The sequence below is a fragment of the Malania oleifera genome, chromosome 2 (assembly GCF_029873635.1).
Source record: "Malania oleifera isolate guangnan ecotype guangnan chromosome 2, ASM2987363v1, whole genome shotgun sequence".
Classification (NCBI taxonomy): domain Eukaryota; kingdom Viridiplantae; phylum Streptophyta; class Magnoliopsida; order Santalales; family Ximeniaceae; genus Malania; species Malania oleifera.
The window spans coordinates 53,779,320-53,796,375 of record NC_080418.1 but is presented as its reverse complement, the minus strand read 5'-3'; the positions used below and the strand labels follow the sequence as shown (position 1 = coordinate 53,796,375).

At 35.0% G+C, this 17,056-nt stretch overlaps 1 protein-coding gene across 4 annotated transcripts in view; it reads left to right on the top strand.

Moving 5' to 3' along the window:
* The window catches only part of LOC131148679 (uncharacterized), a 33,338-nt gene extending 18,335 nt beyond the window's left edge, over nucleotides 1–15,003 (top strand). For all 4 annotated transcript variants that reach the window (XM_058098550.1, XM_058098551.1, XM_058098552.1 and 1 more), the window contains 4 exons: nucleotides 10,472–10,670; nucleotides 10,783–10,828; nucleotides 12,154–12,229; nucleotides 14,451–15,003. In XM_058098550.1, the coding sequence (XP_057954533.1) occupies nucleotides 10,472–10,670; nucleotides 10,783–10,828; nucleotides 12,154–12,229; nucleotides 14,451–14,674 (545 nt within the window). In that variant the 3' untranslated portion in view covers nucleotides 14,675–15,003. The remainder of the gene's footprint in view (nucleotides 1–10,471; nucleotides 10,671–10,782; nucleotides 10,829–12,153; nucleotides 12,230–14,450) is intronic.
* Nucleotides 15,004–17,056: the final 2,053 nt, after the last annotated feature.

Sequence of the window (17,056 nt, the reverse complement as noted above, 5' to 3'; positions counted from 1 at the left end):
ATTCCATTCGTAGAACCTATCATAACATAAATCTTTATTCATCAATTGGCATGGCCACTTGGGTGCTTGACTTGCATGCGGGTTCATTCAACTTTTGGCCATGTTGTCCTTTAAGTCAAAGCCAGTGGCATGCCATACTGTTCAATGGCAAGTGCAATCTCTTTGAATATACTTGGTTGAAATGCAAACTAGAGGAAAAGAGTGGAGGGTTGCATAAAATATTAGAAAAAAAAAATTAAAGGGGAAGGGCAAAAAGAACGCCAGGTAACATTGTTAGATAAGGAAATATTTGTTCATTTATAGCTTTGCATTGGAGCCCCCTTTTTTTAAACTAATAAGAAACACGAGCAAATGTATTTTTTAGTCAAATAGCATGATTTATTACAATTTATTTGAAAAAAATCTCTTGCGTGATATTCATTTTATGCTGTTAGTGCCTATTTTGTGTTTATTTACACAAACTGCCTCTTTTGAGTGGAGGTCTCTTTCTTGGGATTTCCATTTCTTTAGGAATCTCAAAGAAAGAGAGGTTGATGAACTCATTACCTTGCTTAATGCATTGGATCATTTTGTTCCCTTCAATAGAGTTGATGAGGGAGTTTGGGATCTAGGTATTTTTTCTGCTGTATCTTTTCTCGCCTATTCAAAATTTGTTTATTGGGTTCTATTTTGTTTAGGCAAAAAGACAATGACCTCCTCGGAGGTTTGACAAAAAGACAATGACCTCCCCTAAGGTTTCAAAAATTCCAAGGGCCTCCCCATAGGTTTCAAGAATTCCAAGGACCTCCCCTGAGTTTTGTTTAAAAGACAACCTGCCCCTTATATTTTTGCAAAAATAAAAGTTTTTTTTGAGGGAGGTATGTGTCTTTTTGGTAAATCTTAGGGTAGGTATGGCATTTTTGAAACCTCAGGGGAGGCCTTTGTCTTTTTGCCAAACCTCAGGGGAGGTAAGTATCTATTGGCCTTTTTGTTTGGGATATACAAAGATATGTATTAAGGAAGAAAGGAGTACACACTTGGAAGATGAAAAAAGAGAAAATGAGGGAGGACAAGATTTCCTTCCTTTACAAAAGGTAAGCAACTAAACAAAAGAAACCAAATACAAGACAAATCAATAAAGTATCACTAGCCTATTGTGCCTCTGCTGCATGTCTTCCAAAGAAACATGCCAAAAGAAACTATTTGCCAAGCACAAGGGATGCCAGGAAGACCACTTTGGTCCAAAGCAAATTATGGGAAGTGGCAACTCCTTGAAGATTCTAGAATTAATTTTCCACCAAATGCATCAAATAATAGCCAGAACAGTGCACCGCCACAAAACTTCTCTCTTTCCTCTTACTAGAACCTCCAAACAGAATAATACAAAATAATACAAAAGCACTCCAAAGAGGCTGGGCGCACCCAATTTTCTTCAAGTCCCAAAAAAATTATTCCAAGTTCCCAAGAGAAGGGATAGTGTAAAAACAAATAAGAGCAAGTTTCCCAATTCCTGAAACAAAGGACACGAGGTAGCTGTCCAAGAAAAGGCCTTGATCTTTGAAGGAACTTTAGCTTTCGATATTAAAGAATACGGCAATAAATACCAAAGGGGCTGATGTTAGGGTCCTGGATCAAATAAGGGAAGAAATATTTGCACAAGAAATTCTAGAAGAATCAAGACTCCAAAAACATTTATTACTACCCACCTAGGCGCGAAAAGATTATAGTTAAAGAAGCAAGCTCATTAATTTCTCTATCATTGAGTTTCCTAGAATGAAAATCCCAAGAAAGGCTACCCTTTTTTCTAAATAAGCAAAACAGCAATAGGAGGCTGATGCAGATTAGATAAATGAGACAGACGAGGGAAACCAATAGCCAAAGACACATTCCCAATCTAGTTTTCTTCCCAAAACTGGATTCTCTCCCCATTTGATAACAAGTCAAAAAGATAACATTGGTAGCATGGTTTTGCAGAGAATTGACACGAGACTGAGTAGGATAAGAATTGGTTAAGAAGAGGAGTGTGAGGACAAACAAGTACACTGTTTGATGTCAGGTTGAAAAAGTTCAACAGTGAAGTTTCTCCTTGCGAAGTCCATCTTGTTGGAATTTTCAAACCATTTTCCTTACAGCCACATCATTTGGAAGGCAAAGATTCCTTTTAAGATTTTGGCTTTCATTTGGACTATGACTCTTAATAGGATCCGTATGCATGGATTTGTTACAGGTTAGAGGATCCGGTATGTGCTTGATATGTCGTATGTCTGATGAAGCGTGCACCTTTTTCTTTATTGTAAGTTAGTGAACCATCTATGGAATGCTCCTTTTTTTCCCTGTCTTGGTGAAGCTTAGGTGGTACTTCTGGTCGTGGTTACTTCTTGCTAGTGAGATATCTGGGTTTTGGCAAAAATAGAAAGGGAAGGGCATTATGAACTTGTGTTGTTTACTTTTTGCTATTCTGTGGATCCTTTGGATTGAGAGTTACATAAGAATATTCAGTGATCATACACTTCTTGTTTGTTATGGATAGATTGGTGTTTTTGGCTTCTTTTTAGGCCCATTGGTTTGGTATTTTTGGAGGATGTCACTGTCTAATGTCCAAAGGGATTGCAGGACAGCTTTATTGTAAATTGTAATTTTATTGTACATTTTCTTTTAGCTTTTAGGAGGACATTTTGTTCTCCTCTCATTGTTCTTTCGTTTGTTTTGGCTTTTTTGTTTTGGTTTTTTTTTTTCTCAATATGCTTTTTCTTATTCAAAAAAAGAAAATTTAGACAAACTGTCATGCTAATGGGGCAAGCTGATCAAGTCCCAGAATATTGGAGCATATTTCTCCCTTGGTCATAACTTGGTAACATTGTGTCAGGATTTGAATACAACTGCAATATATCTTGTGCATTTTGCCAATATTAAGAATATAGATCCATTGTTTGTTGTTCATTTAGATGAGAGAAGACACGAAGAGGGATTGAATGATTTACCCTGAGTGAATAATAAATAATGAATTCTAGTTGTGGGAACATCGCTATTTATGCTTTACCCTCTTTCCTATGCTTACCTCATAAAAAATTCATGTTTAATTTCCAGACCATTTGTAACAAAAATTCTAATATGTTTTCTAACTCTTCACCCCTCGCAAGCCATGCCTTACATGGTCTAATCTCTACATTTGGTCAGTGCCACTGGGCCACATCACACGATTGAATGTCTAGTTTGATACATACCATTCCAATAGAGAAACATGCTATAGAAATTATCTCTAGGTAAACACTCTAGTTTTTGAGATGTGCTATCTTCTTCTTTTTCTTATTTTTATTTTTCTTTTTGTTTTTGTTTTTTTTGTTTTTTTTAACTTGCAGTCTATATGGGGTTTTTCTTTCTCGAGTGTAAGTAAGGGTGTAAAAATAATGATTGGATCTTACCTTAGGAATTGATGGTGGAAGTTTGGTGCAAAATATCATATTTACAAAATTTCTAGAGAGTTCTTTTTCTTTTGGCTAAAGATAACCTGCATTTGTTGATTTTAGGATTTTCCCCTGTTTTATGTGTTGGCTATCCTATGGGTCTCAAGTTGACGAGATCGTCAAATGTACTTAACAAATTGTGGAATTATAGTTTCAGAAGAGGCATTACATCTCTACTTATTTGTATGTGTGCTTTTTTGCCCCTTTTGGAGTCTCTTCTTCATTTCACACATCACTTGCAGTGGTATGGTGTAGAGAATTATTAAAATGTAGTTGTAATGATTTAATGGTGTTGAAGTTGAACGCTTCATGATTGGAATCATATGATTTAGTTAGATTCTGTTCACTAGTCTGCTGTTTCAAATCTACTAGCTGACTTGGAAGTATGCAAGAATTGATCTTGAATTTTATGATTATTTTCAAGTTGTACGATTCATTGTACAACAAGCAGCCATGTCCATCCTAGGTCCAACAGATCATGTTAAATGGTCAAACCCTGCAATGTAAAACAGTAAAAGCCCTAAAATTGACCATTTTCTATACGAAATTACTTAAAACCTTTTCCATGAGCTTTTATAATTGAAATTGATAGTTCATCAACTTTTATCCCTTTTGGTTTTTTTTTTTTAAATTTATTTTTATTTTTTATTTTTCAAATTTAGGGTTCTAAATTTTTTTTTTTAACGGGAAAAATTTTTTAGACACAATCAAGGACTGCCTCTAGGCAAGGTGTCCCTAAAATGCCCTCTTAAGTCCTGAAAGGCAAATGCGTAATACATCAATGCTTATGCATTTGAGCAAAATGTGCACTTTTTAGGTCGAGGCTAGTACATAGTTTGTAAATTTTATGTTAGACTTGGTTGGTAAATTAGGGCTAGCAAGTATGTTTGTGTGAGAATATTAAGAAATATTCTAATCTGAATGAACCTTTAAACTATTGAGCCTAAACCTTTTCAAAAGAATTGTTTGTGTGTGCGCGCGCGCGCACTTAAGTCCCACTAGGTGGGGTCGGCTACATGAATCCTTTTTCGCCAATTCATTTGATCTAGAGCATTTCCCTCTATTAGATCCTCATTCCAAGTAATTTTAGGCCTACCCCTACCCCTTTTCGTGCTAGAAACCATAACTAACTCATTCCTCCTCACAAGTGTTCTACCAGGTCTGCGTTTATCTTGTTTTCAACCGGTGCAATGCCTAAATTTTTGTGTATATGTGTATTTCTTGCTATATCTTTTAATGTTAAACCACTCATCCACCTTAGCATACGCATCTCAACAACTTTCATTGCTTGTATATGTTGTTTCTAGTTGTCCAGCATTCTGAACCATAAAGCATAGCTGGCCTTATAGCTGTCTTATAAAACCTTTTTTTTAATTTTAAGGGTATTCTACGATCACACAACACACTTGACGCACTCCTCCATTTTACCCAACCTGTCTATATTCTATGTACTACATCTTCTTCAATTTCCCTTTCACCTTGCATAATAGATCCAAGATATCTAAATCTATCAATGCTATTAATTCTGTTGATTATCCAATTTAATCTTCTCTCTATTGCTAGTCCATGCATTGCTGAAATTACATTTCATATATTCAGTCTTATTCCTACTTATCCTAAACCTTTTAGACTCTAATGTGGTTTTCCAAAGTTCTAGCTTAGATTCCACTCCGCTTCTACTATCATCAATCAACACGATATCATTTACAAACAACATACATCAAGGGATCTCATTTTGGATATTCCTAGTAATTTCATCAATTACTAAAGTAAATAGATAAGGACCCAAAGTAGAATCTTGATGAACACCTATTGAGATTGGGAACTCTCTAGACTCTCTTGCGGTCTTGACGCTAGTCACTACTCTATCATACATATCCTTAATGACCTCCGTATACCTACTGCAAACTCCTTTCTTTTCTAATACCCACCAAAGCACTTCCCTAGGTACTCTATCATAAGCTGTCTCTAGATTAATAAACACCATATGCAAGTCCTTTTTTTACCTAAACTTTTCCATTATACTTCTTAAAAGATAAATAGTTTCTATTGTTGATCCTCTAGCCATAAAACCAAATTGATTTTCTGAAATCTTCGTTTCTATCTTATTCTATGTTCAATTACCCTTTCTCGCAATTTCATTGTATGGCTCTTAATCTTAATTCCACGATATTTATTATAGTTTTGAATGTCGCCTATGTTTTTATATAGAGGTACTAACGTACTTTTCCTCCATTCGTCTGGAATTTTCTTAATTTTTATAATATTATTGAATAGATTAGTTAACCAAATAATTCCTTTATCCCCTAAATATTTCTGAACTTCAATTGGTATTTTATCTGGTCCTATAGATTTCCCATTTTTCATTTTTTTAATGCCATCTTTTTTAATGTCATCTTAACTTCAAGGACTATGATATATATAATATAATATAAAGTTAAATTCCCAAAAGGCTTATCCTAACGTCTTGAGGCTTACGCTCGTGGTCTTAAATTTCTACAAAATTGTTGAAATCAAACAAAATTCCCACTTTCCACCATCCTTGAAATCGGAATGACAATCAATCCGTTGAAAATTCCAATTCCACAAATCATCTAAAGTTATTGAAATCTCAAATCTCGGCAAAATTTGTCAAATTTAACTGTAGAATGAATTTCCTGGAAATTCAAAGTTGAGATTCAAGACCCATATTGAGATTTCTTCCCTAATTTATCTTTTATTATTTTTTATTGGAACTAAGGATCATTACAACTTACAAGAAGTATATGCTTATAGCTTTCAAACTCCCCTTGAAGACAAAACATTTGGAAGGCTAAGGTTCCCTTGAAGATTCAGACCTTCACCTAGACTGTGCTACTTGATAGAATTAATACGTATCACATGTTACAACTAAGAAGGCCCTACATGTCTCTCAGTGCTGACATATGCTCAAAGTGTGACAAGTCCAACAAAAATGAACACTTGCCTTTTTCTTTATTGTAAAGTGGCACTGTATCTTTTGGAATGCTCTCTTTTGTATCTTGGAAAAGCTTGAGTGGTGCATTGGAATGTTAGAGATCTCTTTCTAGTAAGCTAGTAGGGGGTTTTGGCTCAAGCAAAAAAGGACACACATGTTTTTAAATAAAGGCTGCGACTGTTATGTAATGCCGTTACGTAACGGTTTTTTGGGTTACCGATACCGTTACACACCACGAAATCGGTGGGAAGAAAAATCACGGGCGTAGCGGCCGTTTCGGATTGTGACCATTACGTAAAGGCCGCTACAGCCGTTACATAACCGCTACAAGACTGTTACACCAAAAATTATTTTATTTTTTACTTTTTCTTCTTTCTTTTTCCCTCTCTTTCATATATCATTCTCAATATACCAAGTGGCAAGAGGGTACTATTTCTTTAAATACTCACAATAGATGCATTTATTAACAATTTGAAAATACTTACTTGTTAGGAAAATATTTTATTTTGATAATATTAGTAATGTGATATTAATGTTCTATATTTCTCAACTTCAACCTTCTTTCTTTTCTAACTATTTTATATTTTTATTATTCATACGTCTTATGTGTCTAATAGATTAATGAAGTATATAATGTATTTTGTTTTATTAATTAATTTAGCACAAATAAGAATTTATCATAGATAAGAACAATGAGAAGTATAAATATGCATACACATGTAATTTTTTTTTTATCAATGGTGGTTTAAAACAAATGTAAACTTGTTGCCCTTACCAAATAACTTAGTTACTCGAACTAAAGGATCCAAAATACACTAAAACTCTTTCTAAGAAGGGCTTAAAGCTTAAAAATGCAAGTACGCCAATATGCACAAGGTTGTGTGTGCTTCAAAAAAAAATTCACGGCCGTTACACTTGCTTCCCATTATGTAACATCCATTATTCCTGCTTTCCGTTACACCCGTTACCATTATGTTACGCTACCCGCTACCGCGATTTAAAACCATGGGGACACATCCTATGGAATGGACCAGTTTTTTCGCAATCTTTGGACTCTTTGGCTTGAGTGGAATGTGAGAACTTCTCATCTTGTCCATGTTCATTATCAGATACAGTGGTATTCTTGGCTACTTTTTGGGTCCATTCTTTTGGGTTTTTTGGGCTGTTATTGCTGTCTGGTCTTTAAGGGGATTGGGGAGCAGCTCTGCTGCAATCTTTTATGGTGGGTGAACATTTTTCTATGCGGACGCCGTGCCCTCAGCCTTTTGTACTATGTTCTGGTTAGTAATAAAATTTCTCTTATCTAAAAAATTATAGCTTTCTTATATGAGAAATTAGCTACAACATTTTACTTGATCATTTTTTTGTCTAAATTATCTCTATTGGTATAATTAATAACATTTATTTTATGTATGAATTTCATTTTGAATTAACTAAATATATTTTTTTGCCTCATTCTTATATTGCAGTTATTTAACCTTATACACTACATTCCTGTCCTTGATGTATTTATTTATAATATTCTAGTTCTAAATCTTGCATTATTATGTCCAATAATAGTTTCTAATTCTCATAAAATAATTCTATGCTTTACTATTGGTTCCCTTCATTTTTTTAAAAAGGAAATCCAATTTGACCTCCACTTCAAGATTTTTGTACTCGAAGCCTCTAAACTTTAGTTAAAATATAAATTTATGACCTTGCCTACACCTTTCATCATTATTGTTAAAATGCATTGTGTTACAGTTTTGCCTTTTCAAAACATTGCTAAAGAATTTGTAAATCCTAATTTGCTTGATTTCCACAAGAATAGTTTATTTGGAAGCTGGAAGCATTTAAGTATAAAATTTTCTTAATGTTAGTTTTGAGATTTCAAAGGCAAGTTAATTTTACTTCTTAACTTTCTAATAAATTATCTAGGAATTTTCTTAATGGTGTTTGGAAGTGAGTGCTTGGAGTTAGGAGCAAGATAAGTCAGCTTTTCAAGCACATTGTTGGAAATAATTGCAAAACTCTTTTATTTATTTATTTTTGCTAGGTAGGTTGCAAAACTCTTTTGTTCTTTGATAATTGGCACTCCTTTGGGTCTTTGACTGACAAGTTTGGCCCGAATATTCTTCATGATTTGTCTCTTCCATTGGAAGCTAAGGTGAGTAGTATTATAAAAAACGGGAGATAGTGCTGGCCTAGAAGGACTCCTGTTCCTGTTTTAGCTATTTTGGATGCTCTTGATTTTGATCCTTATCCCACGGTTCAGTACAAAGTTATTGTGGAGGATTGCTCAAGTTCTTTGAACTTTGCTACTGCTTGAGAGACCATAAGATAGGGAGGCCTCTTGTTCCCTAATCTAAGGCTCTTAGTTTATCTGGTTCAAAGGCTACATTCCAAAGCATGCCTTCATCCTGTGGTTAGCTTTTAGTGATAGGCTAAAACTCTTGATCAAATTGCAAAAATGGAATGGAAATATTACTCAGAAATGTCTATTCTGCCAGTACGAGGGTGATACAAGAAACCATATGGTTTTCAACTGTTGGTTCTCAAGATTAGTTTATTGAAAAGCTACTGAAGCTCTGAAGGTCCTTTATCCGATTATGTTGGGGGAATATGAAGTTGAAAGGCTCTGCAATTTGAATCCTGGCCCTCTTACAAACTTGTGCGGTACTCCATTTGCTGCTTTTGTATATCACATCTGGAGATTTAGAATCAGATTGGTTTATGAAAACCTGTCTGCTAGGAGGGAGGAAGCTGTTTTTATTCTGCTAATTCTGTTCTTCTGTTGGTTCTGGTTTGCTGTTTCTGTTTTCCTGGTTATATTTTTATCCGTTTGAGCTAATATATTCCTTCCCTCTTTCTAAAAAAGAACTTCAAATAATATACTTTCATATATACCCAGGTTTGTATGCATCTATATTGTTGCTGATGATCATTTAGTGTTCGCCATTATATTCCATTTTCTGAATATATTTTTGCTTGTTTTACTTTTACGCATGTAACTTACATGCTTTTTAAAACTTTTTCTCTTTGGGTCCATGGGCTTTGTTGTACACACAATTAGGCCCAGAAGCGTATAATATATCAAGCCTGACAACTTTGAAGCTTTAAACAATTAAACAGCCTAACTGTCAATAGTGCACCTATTAGGGCTTTGTGCCCCGTGCACCTTGGGCCTAGGGCTGTTCCTGGTTGAAGGTTCCTCACTTGGGCCCAGGTGAAGTCCAACAGTTGCACTTTGTGCCATTTTGTTGCCTGGGCACACCATTTAGCAACTGCAGGTGTGGGTTCAATTTTCAGTAGGACTGCCTGACTTTTGGGCATTCTTCTTGGCCAGAGGGCATGTGGTGTAGTATGCGGCAGAGGGGCATTCTTGCAAGCTTGGAGTCCTGGTGCCTTCTCTCTCTCTCTCTGGGGGGGGAAGAGGGGGGGGGGGGGGGGCGCGTTATTGAAGCTAAACAGTAATTACTATTGGGTCACACTCCTGTTTGGCTTCAATTTTTCTTTCATATTCCTTTTTCTGTTACAAGTACGTTTCTTCCATATTCTTTGGCTGGCCTCCTCAATTTTCATAGGTAAGTGAAACCAAGGAAGGCTAAATAGAGGTAGTTGCTAGTGTTGGCACACTTGACAGGTAAACCCTGTTCAAACCTCCTTGAGACATGAACCAAGGCCTCTTGTATAGTTCCCCCCAACTTTTCTTGATGAGAAAGTTCAATTGTTAGTTCCATAGATCATCTGAACTAAAGAAGCATTCTTAGTACGAAAATTAGATATCTTTTAGTTGCACCCTTTATATTTTTTTCTTGTTCTTATATTTAGTGTTATTATTAAACATTTTCCAATATTTCCGATTAAAGTGGAGAAACTAAGAGCTAAAGGCGGGATAGAGGTCTAAGAAAAGCACAAAAAAATGAAAATCAACTGCCTGATTCATAGTAAAATCTGGCTCAATTTGTTATGTTCTCTAGTTTTAATGTTCCATATGATAGCCGGTGGCATGATTAGTATAAGCGATAATATGTTATGATAATTAGGTACTCTCCTAATGCTTTTTCCCCTCATTGTCATAATTTGGCAGGAGAGATGAAGAAACTCAAAGACCTAGTTGTTGATGCAAAAGAAAATGGTATAAACGTAGTATCGGCTTTGGTAGAAAGGATGCTAGAGAGGAACATGTTCCTTTTTGGGTTTGTGGACACGAATGAAGGCTGTGCTGCCGAGAGGTTAAATGAACTCACAGACATACAGAATGCCCAAGTTCAAGTTGCTTATAAGAAGTATACTGCCAACTTATAATCTATTAATGTGTTCTGTTCTAGCTTAATACATTGGTCAATATTTCACATGATTTCATAACATTTTTGTGCCTTGTTGCCGTTTCCTGAACAGGTTACTGGCAAATAATCGGATTGAGCACTTCCTCCACCTTGACCTGGTGAGTTTCATGATTCTCAGAGGTGATATATGATGAGATTTCTAACCTCTTAAGCTAGAAACAAAGGATGCATCAATTGGTGAAACCAATGGGAGCTTCCAATATATTAATAACTAATTTGTGTTAAGCGTTGTTCAATGCAGATAATATTTTGAAATTCATCAATAACCAGAGTTGTCTGGAAGATTTAAATCATTGAAACAGTGAGGAGTTAGTAATTTATTACCAAGTAAGAATTTTTTGTATGTTATATTATAAAATCATGTTTTCTAGTAAAAATTGAGAATGATAGGATGTTCTTGGGAACAAGGATTTGGAGCGCTGGATGGGGAGTAGAATGGACTTGGACAAAGTTCAATGAAAAGTAGTATTGAGTTTTGTCCAAATTTACATAATTTTAGTTCCAAGGCCTGAAATCCATGTTTGCAAACACAACAAATGTTTTTTTTTAATAACATTTGTATGATTATTTTCACTATGATTTATCCTCTAGTTGTGTGGAGTATGAGAGAATATGATTGATGTCTGCTAATTCTTGGTACTGACAATAGGCTGGAGTGGGGACCATCAGGCTATTTTCAATTAACATTGTTTATTAGAGATAATTAGGACTTTTTGACATATCAAGAACTCTTTAATTTTCCTTTTTTTTTTTTAATTTTTCAATTTTTTATGTAAAAAAAGCTAGCATCTTTCTGGTTTTTCAAAGTTCTTTAAATTTTGTATAGGAAACTGGAAAATGTCAAAACGTTGCCTTCCAAGTTCTTCATACAATGATGGAAAACTTCAAAAAATTGGAAAACAAGGTGAATTTTTGTAGTCAATTGGACAAAGGAGATAAATAGATTTAACTTCTTTAACTACAAGTCAATCTTAAGCAGATTTTTAAATATTATACCGAACTTTTAAATGAATTGGATAGCAAAGCAGTTATCCATCTTAAATGTGTTGTCTTATTTGGTACAATACATTTTTGTGTTATTTAATTTTTTTCCTTTTCCAAAGATGAAAATTGAAGTGTTTTATGGTGCATGCACTGGAGTAGCCTATAAGGTCTTTAATGTCAAGGCGGAACCTTCATCAGATGTCTAGTGAAAACTTGTTAAAGAAAACTACTGCCAATTTGGAGCTGGATCAATGTCAGTTTGTGTAAATTGACAATTTCAGTTGTACTTTTTCATGGTTTTTTAGCCTATTATTGGAATCAGATTGTTGGTCTTGATTTTCCTTTTTAGTATCCTTTTTCAAAAATAGCTTGTGCTTTAAATATCTTGTTGATCTCCATCTTGCTTGAAGATCTGAATGCAAGCCCCATCATGTCCCAGGGCATGGAACTTGACCTGGAAGGACTCAAGAAAATGTCAACAGCATATGCAAAGACGAAGGAACTTGCCATCAAAGGTATCTTCCTCTCACTATCAACAGGATAGAAATTTGAAATGTGGAATAATATTATATATTTCTACGTTGTTTGCCCTTTATGCTGACGAGTGATATTTGTGCTTACCATTGTTTTAAAAAAAGGATCAATGTGTCCTACTTCAACATATTTTAATCTAGAAAGCTTGGTCCGTGTTAAATGCTGCTTCATTAATTAATTTCTTTTTGATTAGTGTATCACTTGACTGGATATTGTTAAGTTTTCTTGTATACTTTTATTCTCTTACAGGATATTTGTGGTCTCTTCTTCCCCCACTGGGTAAAAAAAATAAAAAGCCACATGTTCACAAAATATTGTGAGGGAATTGATTACGTCTAACCAATTGGAGGATTACGGGGTTCTTGTTTGATCTGAATGTCCTGTCGAGGCTATGTTTGAATAAATTCACTTATTTAGCGAACCATTTAGATATCAAAGCGATTGGTGGCAGCTCTTAAATTTTTCTAAAGTTGGTGACAGAATTGAAAATATTTTGGTTAGAGGGAAAGTTCAGAGGTCACTTTTCCATTTTTATACCTTACGAAAAATAAAAATAACAGAGTCCGAAAGCCAAATGTAGTCCTATCTCATTACCACAATCGACACTATGCATGAGAGGCTACAGCTGCCTCCATCCAGCACCCTCTCCAGCCATCTGCTTCAGCAGCAGGAGGCACTAGTTCCTTTCTTTGGCAGGCAGTTTTGTTTTCTTTCTTCAACATCTGTGAGTAAGGATGACTTGATGTATTCTTAAAATTAAAATATTAAGTTCTAATTTTTTTTCTGGAAAAAAAATTATATAATTTTTATTAATGATTACTGGATAACAATGTTTTAAAAGGCTTAATCAAAGGCTCACCTTGAGGCTTGTCTTAAGGCAAGGCATGCCTAAAATGCCTTAGGCTCAATCTAAAATACCATAATTTAAAAAGGCTACCGCATTACACACTGAAGCTTATGCATTTGTACAAAAGGCATGCCATTTGTGGCTTTTTACTTGAGACTGATGCATTTTTGGTGTGCAATTCTCAAGTAAGATTTGGCTAGAAAATATTGATTCCATGTTTATATAAAAGGAATATCGTAATATGAGTTGATTTCTAAAACTCTTGAACCTCAACCTCTTCAAAAAAATTGAGTTGTATCTTAGATCTTTAAAAATAATTTGAACTTTGTTATGTTATTGCTATCTCTTGTCATGATTTATGTAATGAATTTAAGTTAGCAATTTTTTTGAATGACCAACAAGTAGTTTGCAAAAGGCTTATGCCCCAACGCCTTGTCTCTTAAGGGTTAGAGTGGCCTGACTTATGCTTTCTCCTTTTAAAACTTTGCTAAATAATATATGATTAAATTCAAAAAATTCATTTATGCAATTATATCTTAATTATACTGGACAGTTCTACTCTATATGGTTAAACTTGGAAAATAACACATTCAGATATTAGATATGGAACAAAACTTAATATTTAGATTCAATTATTGATTCAATTTAAAATTAAAAACTAATTCATGAGTGTTCAAACTTAGCCCTTGTTTGGAACATCTTAAAAAATAAGTACCTTTTTAAGAGAATTATTTGTTAGTACTCATGTCAATAAGTAGTGTCTGACTTACATTTAAATAAGTACTTATTTTAAAAAGTACTTCTCCAAACTATTTTTTTAAAACGAAAATAAGTATTTTTTGAAAAAATATATAATATTTTTGAAAATACTACTTATTTGAAAAAGTATTTATAATAAGTAACCCCAACTATTTCTATATAAGTACTTTTTCTACGAAAAGTGCTTTTCCCAAATACCCTCGTAAGCTGATTAAAATAATTTGGAGGACTTAAGGAGGATTAGTATATGTCCAAACTTAATTTTAGGTATCATGAACATAGGCAAATCTCACATAATTGTATTTATTTAACCAATGATTATTTAAATTACTCTTTCTGTCAAAATCTTACTCCCTCTATATTTTTTTTTTGTGGCTGTGTGTATTTGTTTACAATTTATTCTTGTGTATTCCCGTAAAACTTTGCAAATGCTATGACATTGATCTTTGTGAACAGAGAATTCTTGTGACCATGCCAAATACATGGGATAAAAGGCTTTGTTGTTTGTCATCGTGTGTCAGTGTGTGTTGGTTTCTGTCATTTATTTATTTGTATAATTGTATTTCAACCTTTTCAACTTGTTTCCCTATGCAAAGAGGCTAGCAAATTGGGAGATGTCCAGAACATAAAGCACATTTCAGAAAATATGACTTTGATCGGTGATGTGATGGAGAAGATTTCCGAGGATTGGAATGCGGAAAAAGAGATGTTCTATCAACAAACAGGATTTAATCAGCAGTGTCATGATGAAGATCAAGAGCAGCAGCAGGAGGATGATGAAGACCTTCATGAACTGAATCAACTATTATGGGAAGCATAGTTGCCAAGTCTTACAGTTCATGACGCAGGCCTTTTAACAGTTGCTAATTACAGACAATGCGGACAGGGGTATAGAAGCACCACCTCCTGATTTTGAAGTTGATACTGAATTTCTTGTGTATTTTTCAGTTGTTCATAGAGATATCATCAAAGGTGTAATTATTTATGGTGTTAGCTCTTTTTTATTTATTTAATTTTTCCTTTTTGAGGTTGGTGGTGGGGATTATTGGCCAGCAAGTTGGGATTGTGAAGCTTGTAAAATGAGCTTTGCATTGAGAAAAACACGTTTCTTTGGAAAAAGAACTTAGCCTACGCCATTGTTATGGTGCACTTCCATTTGTTTAAGGTTTCATACATAATTTTCAAGTAATTATGTTGTTAGAGGCAATAATCTGATGGTGACTATGAAGCAGTCCAGACAGTGTCTTCTTTTAAGATTGAAGGACACGGGTTTGAGAGGGAAGATAAGACTTTCCCCCTTTCCCCACTTTTTCTATGTATCAACAAGCGTACAGGTGAAAACAATAATTAACCCATGGAGTCGCATAGGGTAGGGTGGGATACATAATTCTTCATTGCCCATTTTGCACAATTTATGGCAAGATTTTTAAGAAGGCAGTGCTATTAGATGGGCATTCCCTCAGCTTGATTTATGGTCTCTCTCATACCGCCTCTAATGACAATTAAATTATTTCTTCTACCCCCAAACCCCTTCGTTCAAAAAATAACCCCCTATGTCCATTTAAGCTTCCAGTCACCCTTCATCTCTTTAGCTTCCAAAAAAAAGAAAGGGGAAAACTGTCATTTTTTTTTTTTTTTGGGATTACGCACTGGATATCCACGTGTTCATTTTACGGTCCACGTGACTAACCCTATACCCCTTGAAGTTGACCTCACAATTTCAAAGGGAGGGTAAATTCAAGAGTTCAGGGATAGAAACGAACCTGTGAGAGTTTGAATACCTGACCTCGTAAGAGTCACTCTTGCAGCCCGCACTACCACTTGAATCACACCCTGAGGGTTTGAAAACTGTCATCATTGTTAAAGGTCTTATGAAGAGCGAGAAGGAAAGAGTAGAAGATACAAGGGATACTTCTCTCTCTCTTCAATCTTGAAGTTTTCATGTATAGGTATGCTCAAATGCTTGCCTCTTGAAATTTCAATGCTCGCTTAATTCACAGATAAAAGGTCATACGCACAAATGCACACTCACTTGATAGCTAAAAAATGATTGATATGGTGCATTAAATCCAAGCCAAAAGAAAAAATTAAAAAAGATAAAACGACATAAAGCTAAAGCAGGATGAATGCATGAAGACATGCTTTAACTGGCTACTTCATATTAAAAATAAAATAAAATAATCATGAGGGTTTAATAGGTTAGCCTAGATGAATAACTGTTTTAGGTAGTGAAACGTGTAGCCATGGGTTTGAACGCAACCAGCCTTTGCCAGCTGCTGATCTGCTTCTGCCTGTCTTGTATGGGATTGGCAGCCTGATGATTGAAACCCCCAAAAAAGCAAAGCATGCATCAATCTGGAAATTTGCAGGGTCTTCCAATGTCTGGCCAGCCAAGTCAAATTTTTTTTTTTTTAATATATATATATATAATCTTTACCTTCAACTCATCGCTGCATATGAAATGTTGAAGATTTTTAAGAAATGGTTGCATCACTTATGATTTAGAACCCATCAATAATAAGATACAAGATGTGCATATTCCACACTTTCTCCTACTAATATTGAATGAATTAAGATAATGATGATAACAACAACAACAATAACAAAACTAAGTCTTAGTCCCATTAGGTGGGGTCGGTTATATGAAATCTTTTCAGTCAATTTATGCGATCATGAACCATTTCTTTTGATAAATTCAAGGATATTAAATCCTTACTCACTATCTCTTCCCAAGTTATTTTAGGTCTACCCCTACTCCTTCTCCTGCCCCCCTCACAGTAACTAAGTCACTCTTTTTCACAAGTACACTATGTGCTAGAGAGCTCATCCTCAAAACCTAGGTATTAAGGAAAGAGGGTTAAGAGGATCTTATACTGATTTTGGAACTACTTACGAAGACGATGTGGGACTAGGCGCACATTAATACTCCCCCTCGAGCCCATGGAGGAAATGAGGCCAGGAGAGCCCATGGGAGGAAATGAGGTGAGGAGAAGTCCAACCCACGGAGGAGCCAAGCAGCCCAAGGCTCAGCTCTGATACCATATTAGAGAGCTCATCCTCAAAACCTATATATTAAGGAGAGAGGGTTAAGAGGATCTTATACTGGTTTTGGATTTGCTTACAGAAACGATGTGGGACTAGACGCACATTAATACTATGTGTCTTACGTTGTAAGTGTCCATACCATCTGAGTTGTCCCTCC